This window comes from Pelophylax lessonae (assembly GCF_965119305.1).
Source record: "Pelophylax lessonae genome assembly, chromosome: 1".
NCBI lineage: Eukaryota > Metazoa > Chordata > Amphibia > Anura > Ranidae > Pelophylax > Pelophylax lessonae.
Genome location: NC_138768.1, coordinates 848581376 through 848608209, shown reverse-complemented (window position 1 = coordinate 848608209; position 26834 = coordinate 848581376). Strand labels below are relative to the sequence as shown.

Genomic DNA, 26834 nt, shown 5'->3' with positions numbered 1-26834 from the left:
TATATATACACACATACTTATATGTATATATACACCTAGACATATATAGGTGTGATAGTAGCAGAAATATATGCTTGTGCTAATGAAATAATTAACACCAATATAGTTACGCTCCTATCACACCTATATATGTCTAAGTATAAAATACATATAAGTATGTGTGTATATATACCACTATACACAAGTTCAGATGTTTTGCCTGCCTCCAAAAACCCCCAAAAAATGCCTGCAACAACACACCTGGGCATTTTTTTTTTGGCGCTAGCGGTTTTTTGGGCATTTTTTTGGGTTCTTTGGAGGCAGGCAAAACATCTGAACTTGTGTATAGTGGTATATATACACACATACTTATATGTATTTTACACTTAGACATATATAGGTGTTATAGGAGCGGAGCCATATTCGTGTAAATGATTTCATTAGCGCAAGCATATATTTCTGCTACTGTCACAGCTATATATTTCTAGGTGTATATATACATATAAGTATGTGTGTATATATACCCGTATACACAAGTTCAGATGTTTTGCCTGCCTGAAAAGACACCAAAAAATGCCCAAAAAAACGCTTGCTACTAAACCGGCAAGGTGTGAAAAGAGAGAAGCCACTAACCTGTTCTATAAGTGACAAAATACAAATGATCTTGTTTTATGGTTCTGGACATGCTACAGAGCTGAAACTTCACAGGTACACTTTTAGACCCCCCAGATACTAAATCCAAAGACATTTTATTTTTTTATTTTTATTTTTTTTTCAATAATTGGCTCTCTATCAAAAATGACAATTTTTAAGAACTTTTTTTGTGTGATTAATAGTCCCTGGGGTATGACCCAGAACCCTAGGCACTTTTTAGGGGCATTTATTGGGTTTTAGGGCTTCAAAATTGTGTTTTTTGATTAGCGAAGTTCGGGTCCCATTGATTTCAGTGGGGTTCTGAAATCCGGGCCGAACTTTTGGGAGGTTCGGCTGTTCTGGTCGAACCAAACTTTTCAAAAGTTCGATCATCCCTAATTCCCCAGTACCATCTCACAAGATGCTATGCTTGGAATCACTTCAGGCATGCCTTAGACCTGGACTGCGACCATCTTTCAAGAAAAACTATAGGGCAAGGTTTACCACCATACTTCTGGGCAAGTACACCTGTCATGGTTTTACAATTGTCCCTTGCATAAACACAAAACATTTTTCCATAATGTGGGAGGCCCAGTGCAGGCGCTACAACCATAGCAGTTTTCAGATGCATAAACACATTCAACATTTCTTGTGACATTTCTGGACCTGTGACTTGTCTCAAAATGTTATCAGAAATAGGAGCAGTCGGATCCATTGCAATCAGTGATCCTGGTTTGTGGGTGGGCAAGACCCACTGTGGGCTGGCAAGACCCACTAGAGCCGCAGCTCTTTTGTGACTGACTCTCCTTTCCCCCTCTGTGAGAACAAAACCAAGGTAAACAACACTTTCCTGACACCATTGTCATTATTCCTGTGACACTTTGTGTCCACATACATGTACATTTCTCAATAAACTCACTTGCTCTGACTGGCCTCCACAGAGTGACTACATATGTCATCCACATATTGTAGCGGGACTGACCCATGAGCAGGTGTCCATCCCCTCTTGCATGGTCTGGAGAACTATAGAGTAGACAACTGAACTGTACACATAGCCCTAAGGCATTTCTACACAAAGTCAGATACCTGGACTGAAAACAAGAAACAAAGATGGCTGTGTCTCCTCGTCCACTAGGACGCTAAAAAAACGCATTACTTGAACTAATCGCTGTAAAGTGGGTAGCATCGGATGGTATGGCTGTCAGTAGAGATGGCACATCAGATACCACTTGCATGCTACAATCAGATATAAAACTAAATTTTTCATTATCTATTATTCTATAAAAAATAACCTCAAAATATCCTGCCGATTACGGCAATCTATGTTTGCCCTAATAAAACAGTGTGTTTGTTCGTTGCTATTATTCTCCCTATCTTACGAGATAAGCACAAATGTATAAATGGCAAAACTGCAAAAAATTCTATAAAAATTTTTTTACATGTGTGGGAATGCTGGGACCCATAGTGCACACACTAGCTCTGTGCAAAGAGTGATTCCCTCCCTAGGAATGTATCAGGGTTCAAGGTTTACAGATACTGTGAGATACTGGTATCTAGTGTCCGCCATAAGAACGATATTTGCAGCAAGGAATGGGCTATTGTGAGGTGATACTATTTCTTTAAATATACCTTCGGCCAAAAGTCTGTTTAGTATAGGCCTGACTCCATTCTGACTTTGAGGTCGCAAAAGTGTGAAAGGGGCCTTCAGTAAATAAGGTATAGTGGGCCCCCTATCAATGCAGAGTGACCAGTGTGCCTCCTTTGAATGCAGAGAGACCAGCGTGCCCCCTTTCAATGCAGAGAGACCAGCGTACATGCCCCCTTTCAATGCAGTGACCAGCGTACATGCCCCCTTTCAATGCAGTGACCAGCGTACATGCCCCCTTTCAATGCAGTGACCAGCATACATGCCCCTTTTCAATGCAGTGACCAGCATACATGCCCCCTTTCAATGCAGTGACCAGCGTACATGCCCCCTTTCAATGCAGTGACCAGCATACATGCCCCCTTTTTCAATGCAGTGACCAGCATGCATGCCCCCTTTCAATGCAGTGGCCAGCGTACATGCCCCCTTCAATGCAGTGTGCCCCCCCCCCGAGACCAGTGCACTTACCTGGAGCCCTGGAGCAGCCGCGGCGGCGCCTTCTCCTCAGTCCCAGCGGCGACTTCTCCTCAGTGTCCCGGCGGCGCCTTCTCTTCAATCCCGCGGTGTCTCCTCGAGTCCTCCCACTCCGCCCTCCTCCTCGGCCAATGGCATGGGGTTTGCCTTGCGGCCAATCAGGAAACGCGTATCGGACCCGCTCCCTGATTGGCCAGGAGGAGGATCCATGTGACAATAGCGAATTTTCATTCGCTATTGTCACACAATGGGTGTGCTTGGGGCGCACTGCTCTGCGCCCCAGGTCCACCCTTTGCTGCAGCCTATTAGAGTTTTTTTTGTAAGTGTAACCCTTCATTTTATGTGCATTAAAATTAAATGGTTTTATGTTATGGGGTTCTCTATTGTCTACATGTGACTACATATCGATTTATGTGGGAATACCCGTGGATCCAATTTCTCTTCTGACTGGGACTGGTCCATTCTGTGAGCATCAGGGGCACTTTACTGAATTCCATATCCTTGGGGACCACTCCACCTCATATTTGCCTGCAACATTTATATTTCTGGTAAGCAGTGGTATATGTTGGTGGTGGTCACAGATATAGATCGAACTTGTCGCATGGGATAGATCTGTGGCGGATTTGAATTTGTTCTTTCTGTCACCAACTTTTTTGCATCTGGTAAGCAGCCTGTGATGTTGGTGGTGGTTCTTCACTATATTTAGTACTCACTCCTAATTCATTCACCTAGGGGGTTTCTAGTGTGTGTACTTCTTGTTCAAATACAGTATCACGCTATGTATATTTTCATTTTATATGCACTTGATTGATGTCCATTGAGCCTATCGTATCGTCTGTGGTCTGGAATCCTGCTCAAAGGTCTTCCCTTAGGATTCACATTTGATCCGGAGAGTTACCATCTTCTTATCAGGCGATTAATACTGCTGTATCTGGTAAGCAGTATATATATATAATACCATCCATTGAAGAGTTTTCATTTGGAAGCATTTGGACTCTTGTTTTATATATTAACTTAATTCATTGTTTATGGGACTTTATGAGGACTTTCACTTATAATTCATTTATGGTCCTTTCAATTTAGCGCGGCTTTTTATATAATATAGCCTATTAGAGCCTCTGGCTCTAATCAGGTGATGCAAAAAAAAAAAAAGCCTTATTGAACTCCATGCGTCTGACCTGCATGCAGATTATTGGTCCGGACGCACGGATAGGGGGGGCGGTGCCCCTGCGCCCCCAATGCACCGGCTGCCACTGCTGAGGGGTCCCCTTCGTTTGCTTGTAAAGTAGCACATCTGTATGATGTATAGAGCCTGCTGCAGCAATACTAATATTTCTGAAGAAAAAAATGGCATTTAAACTTGTTCATGTCTGTAATGTATTGCCGGCTCCCTGGAATACAGATAAAAAAAAATTAAAGAAAACGGTGTGGCCCCCCCCCAAAATCCATAGCATACCCTTCTCCAAACATGCAGCCTGGCAGGTCAGGAAAGGGGGGGACGAGCAGGTGCCCCCCCTGAACCATGCCAGCCCACATGCCCCCCTGCCCCAAAATACCTTGTCCCTGTTGATGGGCATAAGGGCCTCTTTCTGACAACCATGGGCTGTGGTTGTCAGGGTCTGCGGGCAGGGGGCCTATCAGAATCTGGAAGCCCCCTTTAAAAAGAGGCCTCCAGATACAACCCCCCCCCAATGTGAATGGGTATCGGGTACATAGAACCCCTACCCATTCACCAAAAAAAGTGTCAAAAAGTAAAAAACACAGGAAACAGTTTTTGACAAGTCCTTTATTAAAAAATAAAAATTAAAAAAATAGTGTCCCTCGATGTAAATCCATTGTCAATCACGATGCCCGCCAGACCCGAAAAATAGAAAAAATAAAACATGATTCTGCCTCTTGGGAGGCCTCCCGCCATCTGCCCAATCAGCTCTTATGTGGGCAAGGGGCGAGGCCCTCCGGCTATGTCACCCTGTGGCACCGCCCCCTTCTGAAGCCACATGACGTCACATGTCATCAGAAGGGGGGGTGCACTCGGGTGATGTAGCAGTGTGGCCATGCCCTCTTTCTATATAAGAGCTGTCAAAGCGGAGAGAAGGCAGATGGTGGGAGGTCTCCCAAGAGGCAGAAGCATTTTTTATTCTTTTTCTATTTTTTGGGTCCAGCAGACATCACGATTGATGATGGATTTACATTGATTACGTGGATTTACATCTGTTTCCTGTGGTTCTTACTTTTTGACACTTTTTTGATGAATTGGTAGGGGTACTATGTACCCGACACCTATTCACATGGGGGGGGGGGGGGGGTCAGATTCTGATAAGCCCACACAGTTTTTTTTTTTTTTTATTCTGTCATAGGTTTTGCCATAACCATTTAAATACAGGGCGCTTTTGCCCCCTTCCTGCACAGACACGTTTTCAGCTTTCAATGCTCATTGGCATCTATGGGACTCTTGGACAGCTTGGAATGGTACTGCTCCCAGTCTTTAACATTGGCGTCTATGAGAAATCTTGGTCAGCTTGACATGGCACTGCTCTCTGTATTTAACATTGGAGTCTATAAAAAAATCATGGTCAGCTTGACATGGCACTGCTCTCGAACAATAAGTGAAAGGGATAGCAAACTTGGGGAGCACCGAGAGGGGACCCAGGACTACAACAGATCAGATTTGTGGGTCGGGCAGCTTGTCTAGATAATCCAGTTATGCCTTTTTTTTTTTTATTTAAAATTTTTCCATACAACACATGAAATATAACAACATTCGTAGCAAAAATATACTTATATTCTAAGCAATAGGGTACCTTCTGCAGATAAAGGCTGCGGGCGAAGAGGATAGGGGGTGGGAAAAGGGGAAAGGGGGGGAAGCGCCTCAGTGGTTCATGAGGCTGGAAGGTGAACGTGAGATCCGGGGTGGTGACTTAGGCGAGACTCGAAAGTGGAACCTAAAATGTGCCATAGTGGGGTCAGTCTGAGGAAAAGTATATGTGACGTAACTGTCCCATTTCTCAGAGAATGAATCACGTGAAGAGGGGGTTGAGAAGTCCGTATTGGTGCTGTCTATGGTGAGAAGTGTGGAGAGCTCTGATCTAACCCGAGTGAGTGATGGGGGAGATGTGGAAATCCAATTGCTAAGGATAGTCCTCCTGGCGATAAGTAGGCAAGAAAGGATCCACATCCGGTGTGGCTTCGTAGGTGTGCTAAACCATTTTTGAAGGCGTTTGTCCCAATAACCGAACAGGAGTAACATAGGGTCCTTGGGTAGGTTGATCTCGGTCACGTCCCTTATGAAGGAAAGGATTTGATCCCAGAAGATGGTTATACCGGGACAAGACCAAAACTTGTGGTGTAGTGAGGGCCTTTCTGCTGCACAAAGAGGGCATTTGTGAGCATCCGGGATAGTTTTATCCGAGAGAAAAGGCACATGCGAAGATCTTCAGTTGGGTCTCTTTCCATGTTGAGTTGGGTGTGAGAGCAAGGGTGGCTTTGAGACCTTTGATCATGTTGGGTAAGGTATCGTCGCCTGGAAAGTCCTTAAGCCAGTTGGAGGCAGTTGAGGTGGACAGTGTCGGCGGGCATTGCTTCAAAAGGGGCTTGTAGATCGAGGAAATCGTAAAGGTGTTAGAGTCCAGCAGGGAGTCAATTAAGGACGTTTAAAAGCGGGTCTCTGGTTTCCCAGTTGTTGAAGAGAGGTAATGGAGGCATTGCGCCCAGTAGAAAGTGTCCTTGTCCTGTAGATCGAATTTGTCCTTAATGGCATGGAAGGGAAGGGGGGTACCAGAACTAATATCACATAGTTGTCCAAAGGTCAATAAACCTTTCTCCTCCCATTGGTGAAACACGGATTGGGTTAAGCCTGGAGTAAAGGTAGGATTACCCCGGATCGGAAGGAATTTGGAAAAATGTATTGGCAATTTCAAGAGTTTACGTATCTCCCTCCACGCTATGGCAGTGTCTCTTAATAGTAGGTTGTGGCGGAGTTCCGGGCATAGTGTCGCCCATTTAGTATGCAAAAGAGCAGTTAGGGAGAGAGGACTGGCCATCTGAGACTCCAGCTCAAAGTTGGAGTATTGTGAGGTCTGAGATACCCAGTCCAAGGCAGCCCTGAGCAAGCAAGACAGGTTATACATTCTCAGATTAGGCAGGTTGATACCCGCGTCGCTTCTGGAGAGTTGCAGTTTTTTATACGAAATTCTTGGTCTCTTTCACCGCCACAGAAAACGGGAGAAAGCTTTCTGCAGGATTTGCGCATCCATATGTCTGATTAGTAAAGGAAGGGTTTGCAGGAGATAGAGGAGGCGGGCAAAGCTAACCATCTTAATGAGGTGGCATCTCCCCAAAAGCGACAGCGGCAGTTCCATCCAATTGTCCAGTTCCTTCATTATCTTGGAGAATAGGGGGGGGGGGTAGTTTAGGGTGTAAATTGATGCCGGGGTGCGTCCTATTTTAATCCCTAGATAGGTGATGTGTTGAGATGCAATCATGAACGGGGATTCCCTTTCCCATGAGCGGGGGGGACCTGTTCCCAATGGGAGTATTTCACTTTTGGAATAATTTATCTTGAGACCCGAGCACTGTTTAAATCTGTCAAATGAGGAGACTATCTCAGGGACATCGGCCGAGGGGTTAGAGGTAAATAGTAAAACATCGTCCGCGAAGAGGGAGAGGCGCAGCTCCTGGGAGCCTATTTGTATCCCATGTAGAGGGGCTTTGGTTAGTAGATACCGGGAGAGGGGTTCGAGCGCAAGATTGAATAACAGCGGCAATAGGGGGCAGCCTTGTCTGGTGCCTTTGTATAGTCTAAAATCATCCGTGAGGGCACCCCCTACACACAATCTGGCTGAAGGTGTGAGATACATCGAGGTAATAAGGTTGACGAAGGGTCCACTAAAGCCCATGCTGTCCAAGACACGACTCAGCCACTGGAAGTTGACGTTGTCGAATGCCTTTTCGGCGTCAAGAGTTACAATAGCCATGTCTGGGTCCGGATGTACACGAGCTTGGTCTAGAGCAACCAGGACCTTCCTCATGTTAACAGTAGCCGAGCGACCCTCGGTGAACCCTGATTGCGCAGGATGTATCAGATGGGGCATAATGTTGGCTAGATGGGAGGCAACAATTTTCGATAGGATCTTGACATCGAGGTTTAACAAGGATATGGGCCGGTATGAGCCCGGCTCCAGTGGATCTTTCCCTTTTTTTGAGAGAAGCTTGATGATGGCTTGGTTACCCGTCTGAAGATAGGGTCCGCCGTTCCAGATAGAGGAGTATACATCCACTAGAGTCGAAACCATACTGGGGGAGGCTGTCTTATAAAATTCCCCAGATAGACCATCGGGGCCCGGTGACTTGTTGGCCGCAAGATGTTTTATCGTCGACGCAATCTCGTCCGCCGTGATCGGGGCATTCAGTGAATCTAAGTGATCTTTAGAGATTTTGGGGAGTTCAGTCCCAGATAGGAAATAGTCAGCCACGGAGCTGTCCATGTCCTTGGGGGCATACAGCGAGGCGTAAAAATCACGCATGATCACTTGCACCCCTTGTGGGGTAGAGTCCACCGCTCCCGATTTGTTCCGTAACAAGCCAATGTGTGTGGTGGACATTGGGCCCTTGCACAACCTGGCTAGCAGTTTCCCGGCCTTGTTACCGAAGCGGTGCAGTGTTGCCGCGAGGTGCGCTTTGTGGATCATTTCTACCCTGTCGGCCCAAGTGTCAAAGTCCTGTTTAGCCTCAAGCCATGTAGTGCGCACCGTGGGAGTATCGGCCTGTACTAGTGCCCGCTGGGCAATCGTCAACCGTTCGCTGGCCGTTTTGTATCCGCTATTTGTGTGCCGCTTAAAAGCCGCCACATAAGAAATGATACGGCCTCTCAAGAAGGCCTTCCCCGCCTCCCAAAAGAGGAGAGGGGAGCTGCTGTGTTGCATATTCGTCGCTGAGTATTCTTCCCACGCACGATGTAGGTATGAGGTAAAATCTGAGTTATTTTTAAGGTAGGAGGGGAATCTCCAGATTAGAGGGGTTGGGGGGATTCCGCTAGTGTTAGGGATACTGAAACTGGGAAGTGATCTGAGATCGCTATGTCATGTATGGTGGCGTCGCGCAGGAGAGGGAGGAGGGAGTCAGTACAAAACAGGTAATCGATTCTAGTAAATAGTTTATGGGGGTGGGAGTAGAAGGAGTATTCCCGATCCGTGGGGTGCGAATGTCGCCAAACGTCAGTCAGGGAGAGTGATTCAATTACCGACGCCAGTGGAGTGGGGCCAGCTCGTAAGGTGTCGTGCGATTCCTGCCGGGGTGAGGATTTATCCAGAACAGGGTCCATTACCGCGTTGAAATCACCGCCCGCAATACGGGGGACATCGGGAAGGGAGAGAAGCCGAGCCGCAATTGCGGCATGGAAGGAGCGATCCAGGACATTAGGGGCGTATATGTTGGAAATGACTAGCTCAGTGTTACAAAGCCGTATATGTGCAGATACATATCGCCCCTCGCTATCCGCGTCCGTGGAAAGGATTGTCTTTGAGAACGCCCATTAAGGCGGGTGAAACGCGTCGACGTAACTTCCGGGCAGTGGAGCTTAGCAGCGTCATTTCCTGTCAAACCACCGTGGAACGAACGCCGGCAGCGCCACGGAAGTAAAGGGACGAGCTGCATAGGAATACTCAATGCTGTTCAATGCCATACCTTTGTGAGTATTATTTTGTACATTTGATCTTAATAAACCCTACAGGCTTCACTATGTATGGCTTCTTCCCTTTCTTTTAAAAGCCATTTTGGAGAGAGAGAGAGGAGATCAATTAAGGAGCCATTCTAAAGCCGTGCATGTTATCCATCCATCCGCATAAGGGATATCTTATATGCCTGGGTAGCTGCATTTATCCTGCAATCCGAATAAGGAACACCATATTTGCTCAAGGCTCATTTATATCCTCAATCTGGTGAGAGCATCCCCATTGGGCCCCCCCCCCTTTTTTTCTTGAAGAGCACCTGGGCACTTTAAAGGATTTGAGCAGCTTTTTGGCACTTTAGTTTCGTTGGAAGAAACCATCTTTTGGACTGCACTTAATTAATTCACTTGCACTTTATATGGTTATTGTATGGACACTTATTTATTTGCACATTATTGCACTTTAGTAATTTTCATTTATTGATTATGAATGTATTTTTGCTGCAATATGTCTATTAATTTTATATACACATATAATATTAATTTCTTACCTGTTAGCGCTGTCTATTTACATCTTTTAAACCTGAGAGAATGGCAGGGGCGCCACGAGTCCTCTAGGCCCAGGGCCTAGTGGGAACAGTCCCAGGCGTCGACCTAGTAGTGCAAATCACAGATAACCGCAAGGGGTCTTGTCAGCGAGGGATGTTCGGGCGACCAGAGCTGACCACATCGGCATATCTTTGCCGTTTGGGAGATTCCTTTCTGGGGCTCCTTTGGTCTAACGGTCTGGAAAAGGGAAGGGCTTTAGCAGATGAAGATGAAGAGGGGCCCTGATCCCCCAGGCGGAGTGAGCGAACAAAAGCTTCTGCTTCCTCTGGATCCTGAAACGCCATTTGGTCGCCGTTAGGAGCATGAAGGCGCAAAGTCGCCGGATAGGCCAAGGTGAATTTCAGGTGTTCCTGATGCAGTTTCGTACATACGGTCTGAAAGGCTTTGTGTCTCAACAGAATAGTCCGCAAAAATCAGGATCTTCATGCCCTCAATTTGAAAATTGGAAGTTTTGTAAGATAGCAAACTTGTCCAAGTAATTTAAAATATTTTGCGATTATCGGGCGTGGAGTCTTACGATCTTCGGAGTACAGCCCCATCCTGTGGGCCCGTTCAACCACACATGTGCCATGTAGCCCCAAAGCAGCGGGGATTTTTTTTTTCGCAAAGTTCTGGTATAGCAGAGGGGGCAATGTTCTCTGGAATCCCAATAAATCGCAGATTGCTGAGACGCGATCTGTTTTCCAGATCCTCCAGTTTATCCATTATGATGCGATTAAGCTTGTCCTGAGACTGTTCTGATCCCTGCATCTGATATAGCTCATCCTCGACATTGGATAAGCAGGATTCAGCCTCATTGAGCCTCTTAGAGTGTGACTCCAGCTCCTTCTTTATGCTGGCCATGCCAGCAGCCACCGCTTTCTCCACTGAGGCCGAGATGGTAGGGGTTAACAGCGCCGCTACTGCTTGAGCGATCTGCTCGGTGGAGGTACCTTGCAAGGTGGGGGAGAGAGCCAGTGTAGGGGGCTGCTGTGTTGTCCCCGGCTGTTGCTGAGAGGTGTCCATGGCTGTAAGCTCCGCAGCCGCGCTGGAGCAGGCCGAGACCGGGGCCTCGATTTGTGGAGGGGCTGGCGGAGGTCGGGGCGGGGCCTTCTCGAGAAACCGCTCCATCTGGCCGGATTTGAGGCACTGCCGCCGGGACCCTGGGTATCGATGGGCCTCCGGTGGGGGAGTAGGAGCCGATCCTGAGCTGTGGGCAGGCTTTTTAAGCTGATTTCGGGGGACACGCCGCGGGAGCTGGAGAACGCTCACCTACTCCATGCGGCGCCGGAACCGGAAGTGCAGTTATGCCTTTAAATTACTATTGCAATGCAGTACATGCATTGAGAAGTGAAAAAAAAGGTATTGCTTCACTTTAAGTACATTTTATTTTTACATACATGCTCCGGTTCCATTGTGTACTAAAAGTGGGGTATAACTGTACATTACATTAACTGTACCAAACTGATTGAACACACAATCCACTAACTACCTGCCTAATCTCTATTGCAAACACTATAGACAGCTTTCGTGTAAGCAGCAGCTTTATATATTGTTGGGTGTGGACTTAGCCCCTAAACTATGATTGGCCAAAGGCACTCTGCTTTTGGCTAATCATGGCTCTCATAGTACATTGTGCTGTAATTGGCCAAAGCATACAGGTCAGGTGCATGCTTTAGCCAATCATCAGCAATCAAAGCACTGCAAGAACGCAGTGCATTATGGGACGCTAATCGCCGAGCAAACTTCCTGCCGAGTGCCCTGTTTGTTCATGTTTGTTCATGAACTTCGAGTCGAACTTACGTCAACTCGAACACACAGCCCATCCCTAATCACATTCACTGCTTTATCAATATCCCCTTTGATTTTTATAAATGAGCCTATATACTGTAACTCTATTCAGCCAGTGCTGCTTTTCTCTGCAGTCACAAAGGGATTGTTACAATCCCTATTTTTTGTCTTGATATGATTGTCTTCTAGATTCCTGTGTCTTTGGACATCTGGGTCACAGAAGGGTGATGAAGAAGGGAATTCACTGCTGTTGCTTTGAGTGCATTCAGTGTCCAGAGGGGGAAAGATCCAATAAGACAGGTGAAAAAAAAAATCAAGATTTCTCTGTTATGGTATTACCTTCTTCGCTTCTTTAGTCCATGAATGCACAATCCAGTTATCTAATTAAGTAGGGTGTTTACACCTTTTCTTATATATATTGACCCATATGTGGCCAGGCAGCAGGAAATGTAACAGAATTGTTGGGTGCATCACCAGAGGGAACAACAGCATGAGGAAGGAGGTCTTGATTCCTCTACAGAGTTTTACTTAGACTGAACATAGTATACTGTGTCCAGTTCTCAAGACCCTACCTGCCAGAAGATGTTGATTGTATAGAATGAGTAAAGAGCTGGGAAACAAAACTGGTTACAAGTCTAAAGAATCAAACATATTAGGATAGAAATTCAAAATCCACAGCCTCAAGGAAGGAAGGTAAGGTGGAACATGATTGAAACCTTTTTATTACATTAGGTGTGCAAACAAGGGTCAGGAGGACAGAATTTCCACTATGAACATGAGATTGAGAACATGGAGACATCACTTCAAATAATGAGGAGGAAAGTTCAAGACTAACCTTAGAAAGTGTTTTTTGTTTTTTTGTCAAAAAAAAACTTTTATTGAATATTTTTTTTTTTTTTCAAGTATATTTTTATTGAAATTTTCAAAAAACAGTGAACAAGAAGTGATGCAGTACAAATATTACATCCGACAGAACATAACAATTTAACCAGTGTTGGGGTTGTGAAGATAACATCACAGTGTATAAGGATGCAATGCAGCAGTAGAAGTTGTATATATAAGAAAACATTGCAAAATTATTGATTACACCAATTAGTCTAGGGTTGCTACAATTTCCAAAGGAGGCGTGAGAAGCAGTAATTAGAGAAAACGTGAGTTCATATATATAGTTAGTTTGCACTGATTGTGAATAAATATTAAATACATATATGCAAAATTATGAAGCAATTAAAATACTCACACCATAATATCATATATACAGTGCTGTTTAAAAGTATTTGTGCCTTCCTGATTTTAATTTTTTTTTGCATATTTATCACACTTAAATGATTCATATCAACAAACATTTTTGTTGATCTAGTTTTAATATTTACACAAAGATATCCCAAGTAAATACATAATGCAGTTTTTAAATGTTGATTTCATTCATTAAAGCAGAGTTCCACCTAAAAGTGGAACTTCGGCTTTAAGTACTCCTGACCCCCCGACATGCCACATATGACATATAATTTTTTTTGCGGGGAGCGGGTACCTAGTTTTGACAGGTACCCCGCTTCCATTTCTGCTCGGGCTGCCTAGGCGGCTCTGGCAGAAGTTCTCCTCTCCCCCTCCTCCCTGCAATCTTCTGGGACACGTTAGAAGTCCCACAAGATTGCCCAGACATTCAGGACGCGCAGCATGACTCGCGCATGTGCAGTGCTCACCCGGCTGTGAAGCCACAAGCTGTCACAGCCGGGTGCCCACACTAGTGATGCCGGCTTCACCAAGAGTAGAGGGAGAGGAGTGAGGTTTCGGGTGGCCACATTGCTGGATCCTGGGACAGGTGAATGTGTTTTTATTAAAAGTCGGCAGCTATGCTTTTTGTAGCTGCTGCTTTTAATAAACAAAGACATGGCTGGAACTCTGCTTTAAGGGAAAAAAAGGTGTCCAAACCTGCCAGGCCCTATGTGAAAAAGCAGAAAAGTAAACCCCCCCCCCCCCCACTAAATCTTGAATGAACTGTGATTAACCACATTTTTGGGAAAGCTGAGTTCAATTTCACTTGCCACACCCATACCAGACCCATTTAATCAAGAAATCACTTAAATAAAAGCTGTCTGACAAAGTGAAGCATGCTAAAAGATCTACAAAATCAACACACAATGCCACAATCTTTAGAAATTTAAGAACACATGAGAAACAAACTGACATATATCCATCTGGAAAGGGTTACAAGCCCATTTTTAAGGCATCAGGACTCCAGTGAACCACAGTAAGAGCCATTATCTACAAATGGAGAAAACTTGGAACAGTAAGAAGTGGTCTGTCTTCCAAAATTTCTCCAAGACGCAACCATGACTCACCCAGGAGATCATAAAACAACCCAGAACAACATCTATAGAACTGCAGGCCTCACTTGCCTCAGTTGAGGTCAGAGTAAATTATTCAACAATAACAAAGACACTGGGCAAACATGGTATCTTTGGGAGAGTTCCAAGGCGAAAGCCACTGCTGACCAAAAACACAAAGGCTCTTCTCAAATTTGCCAAAAAACATCTTGATTATCCCCAAGACTTTTGGGAATATACTCTGTGAACTGATGAGGCAAAAGTTAAACTTGTTGGAAGGTGTGCGTCCCGTTATATCTGGCAAAAAGCTAACACAGCATTTTATAAAAAGAACATCATACCAACAGTCAAACATGGTGATTGTAGTGTGATGGTCTGGGGCTGCCTTGCAGCTTCAGGACCTGGATAACTTGCCATAATTGATGGAACCATGAATTCTGCGCTTTACCAGAAAATCATGAAGGAGAATGTCTGGCCGTCAGTTTGTGAGCTCAAGCGCACTTGGGTTATACAGAATAAAAAATTTACTATTTTTAATTCTTATGCTTTTAGCTTGAGTAAATACTGTAGATAGGGAAGTATGCAATATTTAAACTTTTTTTTTTTCTTCAGTTACTTTCTAGTTTCCAGACCCAGGCAAATGATGCCATACATCTCAGAAGTCTGGCAGGAGGAGGGTTTTTCTCAGCTAAGCACAGCCTCCTGCCTGCATGCCTGAGCTCAGGCCTGATCTAGTCTGGTAAGTAAAAGCTACTTAAATAATCTAAAATATAGGCAGTTTTGGGACTTTAAATGAGACACAGGCAGGAAATTCTCTGCGTCTCCATCCCTGTATATGAAAAAACTGAAGAAAAGTAAAACTAAAAGACTAAAGTCCCAAGACTGTGCTTTACAGGCTGGTGCCTCATTTAAAGCCCCAATGTGTCCTTACTACCTATACTAAAAAGATAGAGGTGTTTGCTTCCCAGCTGGTCATTTTTTATTTTGCACTCCATGGCTATTACATAGCCATTCGTTTTTCAATACCAGTCATGGATGGGAGCAGGTTGGGGGAGGATTGGGCCACCTCCAAGCCCACCTGTTTCCAATCCATCCATTAGCAGTCATGTGCTTCAATTGTGGAGACAATCAGGTTGAGTAGTGTTAGGAAGTGTTAGGACTGCAAGTAATACAGGGTGCCGTGAAGAGGCCTTGCAGATTACATATGCGTTTGCAAATGTGTGTTAACCAAACCCCTGTTTTTAACCTACATTGTTAGGCAGGTTTATTTGGTTTGTTAGCAGAATGGTGGGTGAGTATATCAAGCTAGGGGTCGGCTCTTTTCCACACACCTATTTTAGTCCCCTTTTTCTTCAGTTTTTTCAAAGCTACTTAAATCATCCAGCCATACTCAAGATGGCCACAGTCAGAAATGCTGGGGGGGGGGATGTTTTTCCAAGTGATTTCTTAGCAAAATAAGGCATAGAGTCATGAATGAATGGGAGACTTTGCTTTGAATATTAAAAATTAATTGAATAGTGTTTTTTGGTTTGTGGTGTGGTGCTCAGGTGTAATCCTTCTTTAATGATTGGGGTTCATGATAAAGTCCTTTGTGCACAGAGGCAGAAGCTCATATTAGTGCAATTAATAGTGACTAGTGTGAGGTGGGCCTAATTTGACAGGTGCCAAAATACTCCACCTTTGACCAGAGGATTCCAGTGGATGCAATGATTTACTCTCATGTTCACAATCAACTCTCCAAAGCCTCCAGATATGATAACTGCAACAAGGCTGTCTATCTTTCCATGTGTATATATCAAAAATGATTATACATTTTTTTGTACAGCATGGAAATGTCACATCAGGTTTTTATTCAGGGGTCCTACTGAGCCCTCATCATCAAGGCTTGCAAATGATGGGAGAGGTACTGTATATCTTGAACAAAATGTTTGGTGAAGAGTCTGATGCCTATGCCAATCACTAGTTTGAATGTTATACATGGACTTCAACATTTGATTGGTGTCATTAGAGGTTTTTATTCCTGTCTATATCTCAGGTGTGGAGATTAGCCCTCTCTTTCTGACCTATTGACAATTGCCTCCAGGAAAGAAATTTAAGGGTAATACGTTCAAAAGAAAGAGTGACATGTTTTTTGCAATGAGGAAACCTGTTCTGAAGTCCAGGGGGGGGGGTTCTCCCTTAGTTCCTGTTGTGACTTTGGTACTGGACTTGAATTATGTCCAACAGGGCAAAAAATAATTCCCTAATATATTCAAAACATTTTTTTTGATATTCTTTCAAGTGATATGTGTGAAGAATTTGCCAGATATTGAACTGATATTTGGGAAATGGAGGGTGGCTTTGATAAGGCCACTCTTTATAGGATCAGTCTTAAGGTAATCATTTGGTGTTCAGAATGAAACAGATTTATCAATGAGCACACTTTAATAGAGTATTTTTTACATTTAAATCTGGTCTCATCAGAATAATATAACATTTGGGAAAGAATATACAGCCTAGAATTCCAATACTTGAAGAAATGATAGCAAATATCTCTACTAGCACAGTGTTTTTCCCTGTAACACTCATATAAGCTGGGATAAAAGCGATCCAGACACTGCAGAACACCAACATGCTGAAGGTGATGTATTTGGCTTCATTGAAACTATCTGGTAAATTTCTGGCAAGAAAAGCCACAAGTAAAGTCACAGCTGCTAGAAGACCCATGTAACCTAGGACTATGGAAAATGCCAATAAAGATCCTTCATTACACTGAATGATAATTTTGTCCAGATACAAATGAATATTATTTTCTGGATATGGAGGGGAAGCGGATAACCAAATTAGACTAATTAATATCTGGATAAAAGAACAAATAAAAACAACAGAGTTGGTGATTTTCACTCCAACAATTTTTTTCCAGGAACTTCCAGGCTTGGTGGCTTTGAATGCAGAGAAAACCATAAGAGTCTTGGCCAGAATTGAGGACACAGCCACTGAGCAGATGATGCCATATGAGGTGTGACGAAGCATGCAGGTGACACGTACTGGATGGCCTAAAAACAATATTACACAAAGTAAACTCAGCATAATGGAGACCAGTAAAAGGACACTCAAGTTGTGATTACTAGCTTTGATGACTGGACTGTCTCGGTATATGATGAACATGCCCAGAATGATTGATGTTTTCACAAAGAAAAACGCAGAGATCACAGATACAACAATGGACATTGGATCATCCCTGTAAGAGAGAAATTCAATGGGTTTGGGAACACACTGGCTGTAATCATTTGGCCATTGGTCTTCAGGGCACTTCACACATGATCCTGTGTTAGCAAAAAAAAGAAAATTTAAATTAATAAATACATAACTGAAATAACTTTTTTTTTAATATACTAAAGGGTATGGCCTTCTCCTAACCATCTTCACACTGTTAAGCAGCCTAATATATTAGCTAAAGCTGCCAATACACCAGTGGCGGCCCATCCATTAGGGGCGAAGGGGCGCCGCCCACCCATTAATACGTCTGGCCCCCTAATCTACATGCAGGGTGGCGGATGCATGGATTCCAATGAGGGTTTTTTTCTTTTTTTTTGAAGCATGTGATTAGAGCCAGAGGCTCTAATAGGCTTCAAAAAAGAGCACTGTGCCCTGAGCCTACCCAGCTGTGTGACAATAGCAAATTAATATTTGCTATTGCCACACTGATTCTCCTCCCAGCCAATCAGGAAGCGGGTCCTGAAACCTGTTCCCTAATTGGCCAAAGGAGAAGGCATCGTATTGGTGGAGGAGGAGGGAGGAGATGGCCACCGAGAGGGGACATGGAGGAGACTGAGAAGGAAGCCGTCTTCGCCTGTCAGTCCGGAGGAACAAGGTAAGTGAACTGGCACCCGGGGGGGGGGGGTGGGATATGGTGTGGTCTGGACTCTGCAGTGACAGGGGGGGGGTCTGTGGTCAGGTCTGTCTGCCACCCCACCTTCCCGATCGATGGAGCACCAGCCGCCACTTCAATTTTTCTATATGCTATACAACCTTAATGGATGAAACTCTTGCTGAGCTATTTTCCACCTGACTCCTTTGATTTTTCAACTGAAAGATGTTGGGTCAGATGGTGCCGATAGGACCACTACTAAGTCAGTTTGGTCCAGTTCATAAGGAACTGACCAAAATTATGGCTGGCCTAACTGTGCTTTAAAAACATACTAACGGGTGTTCTCTGTTTTATGTCTCCACATCTCCAAGGGGATCAGTTTTTTTAATATGGCTTAATTGCTTGCCACCAACTGTACACATATATAGGTCCTCACTGAAGTGGGTCTTTCTCCTTGAGGTCACATATATGATATATGTCTTTGTGCTGGAAGTGCAGCGCTCCCAGCACAGGGACCAGGCTCTCATTGAGAGACTCGGGTCTCATACTAAATGTCTCATACTAAATCTGGATCCCAATCACCTGATTGCTTTCATAGCCTCTGATAGGTTATCACAATGATCAATCACTGTACAGTCCATCCCATGTATGCTTTCTCCTCTAAATAGAGAGAAAGATACATTGTACCCTTCTCTCCTTGCTAGAGGAGAAAAATGTAAATAAAAAAGTGTGTGTAAACTAAATAAATGAAAAAATAGCTAGATAAGGGTTGGGTCTATGGTAATGTCAGGGTTAGAGTTAGGGTCAATGTCAAGGTCAAAGGTCAAGGTCAGAGACAAAGGTCAGCATCAATATATTTTAGGTAGGATTTAGTCAGTGTCAGTTAGTGTGAGTGTGCTTTAGGAAGGGGAAAAGGAAAATGCACACCATTGTTTCTGGGCACTTTATCAAATCATATATACAGGTACAAAACACAAATGACATACAGCACACATACAGTGGGTACGGAAAGTATTCAGACCCCCTTAAATTTTTCACTCTTTGTTATATTGCAGCCATTTGCTAAAATCATTTAAGTTCATTCTTCTTCCTCATGAATGTACACATAGCACCCCATACTGACAGAAAAACACAGAATTGTTGACATTGTTGCAGATTTATTAAAAAAGAAAAACTGAAATATCACATGGTCCTAAGTATTCAGACCCTTTGCTCAGTATTTAGTAGAAGCCCCCTTTTGATCTAATACAGCCAGGAGTCTTTTTGGAAAAGATGCAACAAGTCTTTCACACCTGGATTTGGGGATCCTCTGCCATTCCTCCTTGCAGATCCTCTCCAGTTCTGTCAGGTTGGATGGTAAACGTTGGTGGACAGCCATTTTTAGGTCTCTCCAGAGATGCTCAATTGGGTTTAAGTCAGGGCTCTGGCTGGGCCATTCAAGAACAGTCACGGAGTTGTTGTGAAGCCACTCCTTCGTTATTTTAGCTGTGTGCTTAGGGTCATTGTCTTGTTGGAAGGTAAACCTTCGGCCCAGTCTGAGGTCCAGAGCACTCTGGAGAAGGTTTTTGTCCAGGATATCCCTTTACTTGGCCGCATTCATCTTTCCCTCGATTGCAACCAGTCGTCCTGTCCCTGCAGCTGAAAAACACCCCCACAGCATGAAGCTGCCACCACCATGCTTCACTGTTGGGACTGTATTGGACAGGTGATGAGCAGTGCCTGGTTTTCTCCACACATACCACTTAGAATTAAGGCCAAAAAGTTCTATTTTGGTCTCATCAGACCAGAGAATCTTATTTCTCACCATCTTGGAGTCCTTCGGGTGTTTTTTAGCAAACTCCATGCGGGCTTTCATGTATCTTACACTGAGGAGAGGCTTCCGTCGGGCCACTCTGCCATAAAGCCCCGACTGGTGAAGGGCTGCAGTGATGGTTGACTTTCTACAACTTTCTCCCATCTCCTGACTGCATCTCTGGAGCTCAGCCACAGTGATCTTTGGGTTCTTCTTTACCTCTCTCACCAAGGCTCTTCTCCCCCGATAGCTCAGTTTGGCCGGACGGCCAGCTCTAGGAAGGGTTCTGGTCGTCCCAAACGTCTTCCATTTGAGGATTATGGAGGCCACTGTGCTCTTAGGAACCTTAAGTGCAGCAGAAATCTTTTTGTAACCTTGGCCAGATCTGTGCCTTGCCACAATTCTGTCTCTGAGCTCTTCAGGCAGTTCCTTTGACCTCATGATTCTCATTTGCTCTGACATGCATTGTGATCTGGAAGGTCTTATATAGACAGGTGTTTGGCTTTCCTAATCAAGTCCAATCAGTATAATCAAACACAGCTGGACTCAAATGAAGGTGTAGAACCATCTCAAGGATGATCAGAAGAAATGGAAAGCACCTGAGTTAAATATATGAGTGTCACAGCAAAGGGTCTGAATACTTAGGACCATGTGATATTTCAGTTTTTCTTTTTTAATAAATCTGCAACAATGTCAACAATTCTGTGTTTTTCCATCAATATGGGGAGCTGTGTGTACATTCATGAGGAAGAAGAATGAACTTAAATGATTTTAGCAAATGGCTGCAATATAACAAAGAGTGAAAAATTTAAGGGGGTCTGAATACTTTCCGTACCCACTGTATGTGGTATTGTTGCAATCATCAGGAGTAGGAGATTTTTTTTTTTTTTTTGCAGGTTATGGAAGTAGGAAGAAAAATACAGCTACATAAAAAAAAAAGTTTTTACAGTTTTGGGACAGATCCCTTTGATAAAAAATAGGACATCTCCATTAACATTTACAATCAAGTTAAAGCCCAACTTGTCCATGAAAAAACAAGGTATAATCCACCTGGATAAACTAAGTAGTTGCAATGATATATACAGTAAAATTGTGATCAGGCATTAGGATTTGTTTTACTTTCTGTCATGAATGGATTAAAGGTTAATAATAAAATAGCTTTAAATACCATGCTTGGGAAATGCCTTAAACTTGCTTGCAAAGTTGCTGGTCTGTACTATGTTCTACAGCAAAAGTGATATAACATTCTGCTCACTCATACCAGACTATTATCCTACATGCAGGCCTGGTATAGATTACATGGATACCCCATAAAAACAAAAAAAAATATATATATATATATATATATATATATATATATATATATATATATATATATATATATATATATATATATATATATATATATATATATATATATATATATATATATATATATATATATATATAATTGTGTCCTCGCAACTGATAAGCTGTGCAGGTCTGTCACCCACATCCTAACAACCAATGGTGATGAGTTTCTAAGGCTCCAAGGCCACTGTCATTGGTTCTTATAGTACACCATAAAAAACAAAAAACAAAAAAAAACAGTTATGCTTTTGAAAATTAAAAAAATCAAGCAAAAGAGAGGCTTCCCCCAAAAACACATACCAGCCCCCATCAAAGATGAGAAAAAAAAATAGTACGGGGTCCTGCCCTAATTCCATACCAAACCTGAAGGGTTCTTTATTGGGAAGAAAAAACTCTTTGTGGCAAAGTTCTTTACTAAAAAAAAAAAAAAAAAAAAGTCCCATGAAATGAATCCATTGTCAGTTATTTCATCCAGCAATGCAGAGCCACATCAATCATGATGAACAGCTTTTGACCAACCTGTCAAGAAATAAATCATGCTGGCAATTTTGCTTCTCACCATGAATGACAGCTCCTGACCCTTTAGCTGAGCACAAACAAAGTTTTTTTTTAATATAGTTGGGAACGTTGGTCTTTGTGGTTAACATAGATCTCCATTTCTGAAGGACATTTATTTTTTGGATTATTTATGAATTGACACTGTGAGACTTTCTTGGCTTTTTTTTTATATTTAAGGACGAGGAATATGAGGAAGAGGCCCTTGTCCTTTTTAACATATTAGGGCATATGGCTTCATGCTTTTTTCCATGCTTTTTGCATAGAGTCCCCCCATAAACATTAATACCAGACCACCATCAAAGATAAAGTTCTAGCATTAATTGTCCTCCATATCCACATCTAACACTGAATATGCAATCTGTAAACAGTGGACTAAAAATGTTTAATAATAATGAATTTGTCGGAAAACTGGAGTAACAGGTGAGGAACCCAGACACGTAAACAGCAATGATTTTCACCTGTCATATTAGATATTTCTCCGTCTGAGCACTGAATACATTCAAAACAGCAACGGTGAATTCCTGATTTTATGCCTTTTCTATAACCTTTAGGGCACTCTTCAGAACACCTAGAGACAGGAACCTTAAAGAAATAAGCGTAAGGAAAAATATTACAAATATAAAGTGCATCACATTTTTTTGTGTTCAGCTATTTTTGTTAAGGCTACTGATGAGTACTTATCCTGGTCTATTGTATAATTCACAACACCACTGACAATCTAATAGAATGGACCATACTGGAAGTATAATCAAAGCTGGCAGTTAAAACTGTAAAGGTAAATTAAATACAGACAGGGGCATGGTCTAGCGCTAGTCCAAGATGGCCGCTTGATCTAAAATCTCCTGCTTCATGGGGCCTCTCACAAGCTGAACTGGGACTGAATTGTGCCTTTTAACTATGGTAAGAATGACGGCAACCCCCATCATTCCGCAACCACACAGAACAGATGTCACAATCGATGGGGAACGATGGACACGCGGCCTCCGGGACAGATCCGTCATGCCTGGTAAGCAATGCACCACCTCCCCAGAGGGAGAACAGCGGCCTTCCTGTCCAACCTGCACAACCCCTAAGCCTCACGACTTGCAATAAGTCACTGAATCTATCAAGTCTACCCTATCAGGAGCGATACGTGATCTCAGGACTGACATACAGGCCATAGCAGCATGGGTAGGTGCAGTTTAGCAGACCTCAGTCCCCACACGCAAACGACATTAGACAAGTACAAGGGTCTACTGACATAAATCTTGAACAAACTACCGGTATTTTCCGGCATATAAGACGACTGGGCGTATAAGACGACCCCCCTAATTTTCATCTACCGGTAATACTTATACTTAGGTTACCTTGGAGATATTATACTCGGCGTATAAGACGACCTCCCATTTTTGGGCGATTTTTTTGAGGTTCAAAGTAGTCTTATACGCCAGAAAATACAGTACTACAAGCATATTCAATGAGCTCCTGGAAAGGTCTGCAGATTCCCCAGTAGAGGAGGAGAGGATCCACAGAGCTTTGCATCCAAGGGGCCGTGAGGATGATCCGCCAAGAGACATTATATGTTGTCTAGTGAACTTCCCACCTAAACAAACGATTCTTAGGAAAGCTAGAGAGCAAAACCGGGTGCTCTTTGATGAGTCAGAAATTAAACTGTTCCAGAACCTGTCCAATATCCCCCTACAGCATCGTCAAGCACTTCGACCACTTCTAGACCAGATCCGTACTAGAGGCATTCCCTTCAGATAGAAACTTCCATTCTGCCTATCAGCCGCATGGAGAGGTCACACAGCACATCACCACACCCCTGATGATTTTCAATCCTTCTGTGACACCCTAAATCTCCCTCTGATAGAAGTACCAGATTGGTGCAGTTCTTTCCCATCTATGGATTGAATTTTCCAACAATTGTACCCCAAGAGCACAAAGACAACATGATCGCCGGCGCAGATATCACTCTTCCTCCCCTGCCCAATCCCAAAACCAACGAGATGATGCCCCACGGAGCCCAGGTCTCTCTCCACCCAGGGGACAAGATTGTATGGAACCTAACCAGATTACTGCAATGCATGCTATATCCTCATTCCTTTCTCATTTTACCAGATAATGGGAGGCATCTACTGCTCTAATGTTAGAGATGTACCTCCCTTTACAGGATTCTATGATCTGTGGACTTCTTTTTTGTTTTTGTTTTTCTTTTTTTCTCACTACCCTACATTTGTTAAACTGTTCCTTTTAAGCTTTTATTTTCACCAGTTACCAAGATCGAACATTTTCCCTAAGATGTACTGCTTGATCTTTCTAAAGATAGCCAAGAACTTCTTCCTCCAAACACTCAAACTCCATTGTTCCAACTTTCAGTGAGTTTAAATATATCTCAGTTTTTATGAGGCTCGTTTAATCACCCCAAATGTTCAAACACATATAGTATATAAACAATGTTGTTGGTGACACCACATCTCATCTTGATGGACATCTAAGCTGTCTAGTGTTTTGAGAAGTTCACGTATGATTCCCAGTCACAGAGTGTGAAATATTTTTTTTACATTTTAAATCGAACCCTACTTTTCGGTACTAATGCAGTAACGCTTGACAAAGTGTTCACCTTTACCAGGTTTTCATGTATATTATATATTTCACAGTTAGTTTTGGTATGTACCTAGACCGTTGACAACTTCACAGGAGTTGATTGCACTCTTTTAACGCTTACTATATCTTTCCTAATTGCTTACCCCTGAAAGGGTTAAGGGGCAAGATAGAAGGGAGAAAAAAAAGGGAGCGTTTAGGAGGAAAAAAAATTAGATTAAGAAGGGAAATTGAGATCAGAATCATACAACACTGTTTATTCTTCAATCTCTCCTTATTCCTCCTATAACATACATTAAGCCAATTTACCTCAAGAGTTTTTACATATATGTGTCAAGCATGAGGTACTATCCGTCCCTTGCAATATATGTATAAATAACATCTGACCAGGCAAATTGTCAACTTAGTCTGCAAGGACTTATTAGACACACGTCTTACATTATATTTTTTTTTTTTGGTCTGGTTATAACAATTTGGTTGACATGTTTATATAGTTTTATAGCAAGCTTCTCTTTTTGAATAAGCTTTAGTACAACACCCAAAAGCAGCAATTACACCAACTTTATCCTCCTCAGGTTATTGCAAAAGCATATTCATGTTTGGTTCCAACAAACCAAGCACCAAATTCATACTAAATATATCTTATTCTCTTAATATCTCGCTTCCCTAACAAATCTTACCATAAATTCCCAGTACTGCTATTTGTTTCTTTATTCGTAGCCCCAATACAGCAGGAACTAACTCTTTTGTAGACCCTACTAGAGACCACTCCCACACAGAAGGAAGTATCCCTTGACTTCTGACACCAACCAGATTCCCTTACCAACCCCCTCCTCATTTCTAGATAGAACAGCTGGTCTACTTCTACCTCCGGCTTAGCCATCCTCTCACCCCCTTTACAGCTCTTATAACTCCAGTAGTGTAACCTCTCCTTCACCATCCCCCCCACCTTTCCCCTCTTCTTGAGTCTCCCTTGACCCTCCTATCCCTTTATAAATTTATCCTTTAACCTTTTTCTCTATACTATTCCTCTTTCTCTTCCCCTTTTCCTACCTGGGCTCCATCTCTCTTCGCACAACAAGAGCTTCCTTCCCCTACTCATATATTTCCCAACACAGTAACCTACTAAATCATGTAGGTTACTGTGTTGGGAAATTTATGAGTAGGGGAAGGAAGCTCTTGCTGTGCAGATAGAGATGGAGATAAGATTTATAATATTACTCTACTCTTGTTTCACCCCTTTGGGGTTATATTATAAATCATCACTGTGTCTCAACCGGGTCCTTCCTCCTATCCTCTTTCATTGAAAATGTTATCGGCTAACACCAAAGGCCTTAATATTCCCAAGAAGGGCCATCCTCAACAAGTGGATCTTTACCTCTCCCCCTACAATTGTTGAAGTACTGGCGGAACTCAACAAGCTTTTAGGGAAGGACTTGCTGGACTCCTACCACTCTCCACATCCGAACCCGCGATCAATGACCAAATGGACTGCATACGTGGACAAATACCCTGTCTCACAAACATCTCAACGGGGCCCAGCCCCTCGGTCTACTATTTCAGTGGGATGGTCCTCTACACCTGGGCCCTCTGACCTACCTCACTGCCATTCCTATGGTCCATTCTTCAGTGACCCCACCTAGGGAACCTGCGACTTCCTTCCTCACACACCCAGGATCTTCTTTGCTTGCGGGACTAGTGCAATGCTTACTCTTTGATTATGGAACCTCTTGGGTCGTCCGATCCCTCCATTACCTTGCTACGTATTATAGTGCAATCCTAGTTGGCTTACCATGATAGACTTCAACGCTGGTGCTTGCTCTCCCGATTTTTGTCAGTTAGTTTGATCGGGGCTTCTGCCCAAACTCAGGTTATTTTTCCTAGTGCATTGCCTCGCCTCTCTGTCCAATTTGACCTCTGCTTGACCACAGACTTGGTGTTATTTGTTATGTATTTTGTGATTGGTTTTACCTTATTACGACTGTCGTGCCCTCCTCTTCTCCATCCTTCCCTCTCCCCTCCTCTTATCCCCTTCTCCCACCCCACCCTACTCTTGTCATCCCCTCTCCCCCCCTCCCCCTCCTCCTCTTCTGGCATTTCCTCTTCTACCTCTACCCCCCCCCCCCACCTCCCCACTCTCACCCCCTACAGGCCATACGCATCTTGTTTCTAGGTCTGCTAGTCGGTTTCATCGTTACCTCCCAGTTTGCTGGAAGTAATGCATTGCCTAGTTCGTGTTTATGTTGGATTTTCCTATTTTCATGTATGCCTGTAATGTTTAGAAAAAAATTTCAATAAATTTTTGATTAAAAAAAAAAAAAAAAATATTCCTGAGAAATCACAATTCCTCAAAGAGTTCCATAAGGTTAGGGCTGATATAGTTTGCATGAATTTGCAGACTCATTTCTTGAAAGGCAAAATTTCAAAATTTTCAGATAAAGAAATTCCAAATGTTTACCATGTAGCAAACACAGACTCTAAAGAAAAAAATTTCTCTATTCTAATTTTCAAATGTACACCATTAAAATTGACCAATTCTATGTATGATGAAGCAGGTAGATATATTTTCCTCAATGGCTCAAAATTGCTAACATCTATGC

General features: G+C 43.2%; 1 protein-coding gene across 1 annotated transcript; it reads right to left on the bottom strand.

Annotated features, from left to right (window-relative positions):
• Positions 1-16510: 16510 nt before the first annotated feature.
• LOC309549777 (vomeronasal type-2 receptor 26-like) lies at positions 16511-25117 on the bottom strand (the record flags this gene model as incomplete). Its single annotated transcript, XM_082250287.1, has 3 exons — positions 16511-17406; positions 22110-22233; positions 25058-25117. 3 exons carry the CDS (start codon positions 25115-25117, stop codon positions 16511-16513), a joined length of 1080 nt encoding a protein of 359 aa, XP_082106413.1.
• Between the last annotated feature and the right edge of the window lie 1717 nt (positions 25118-26834).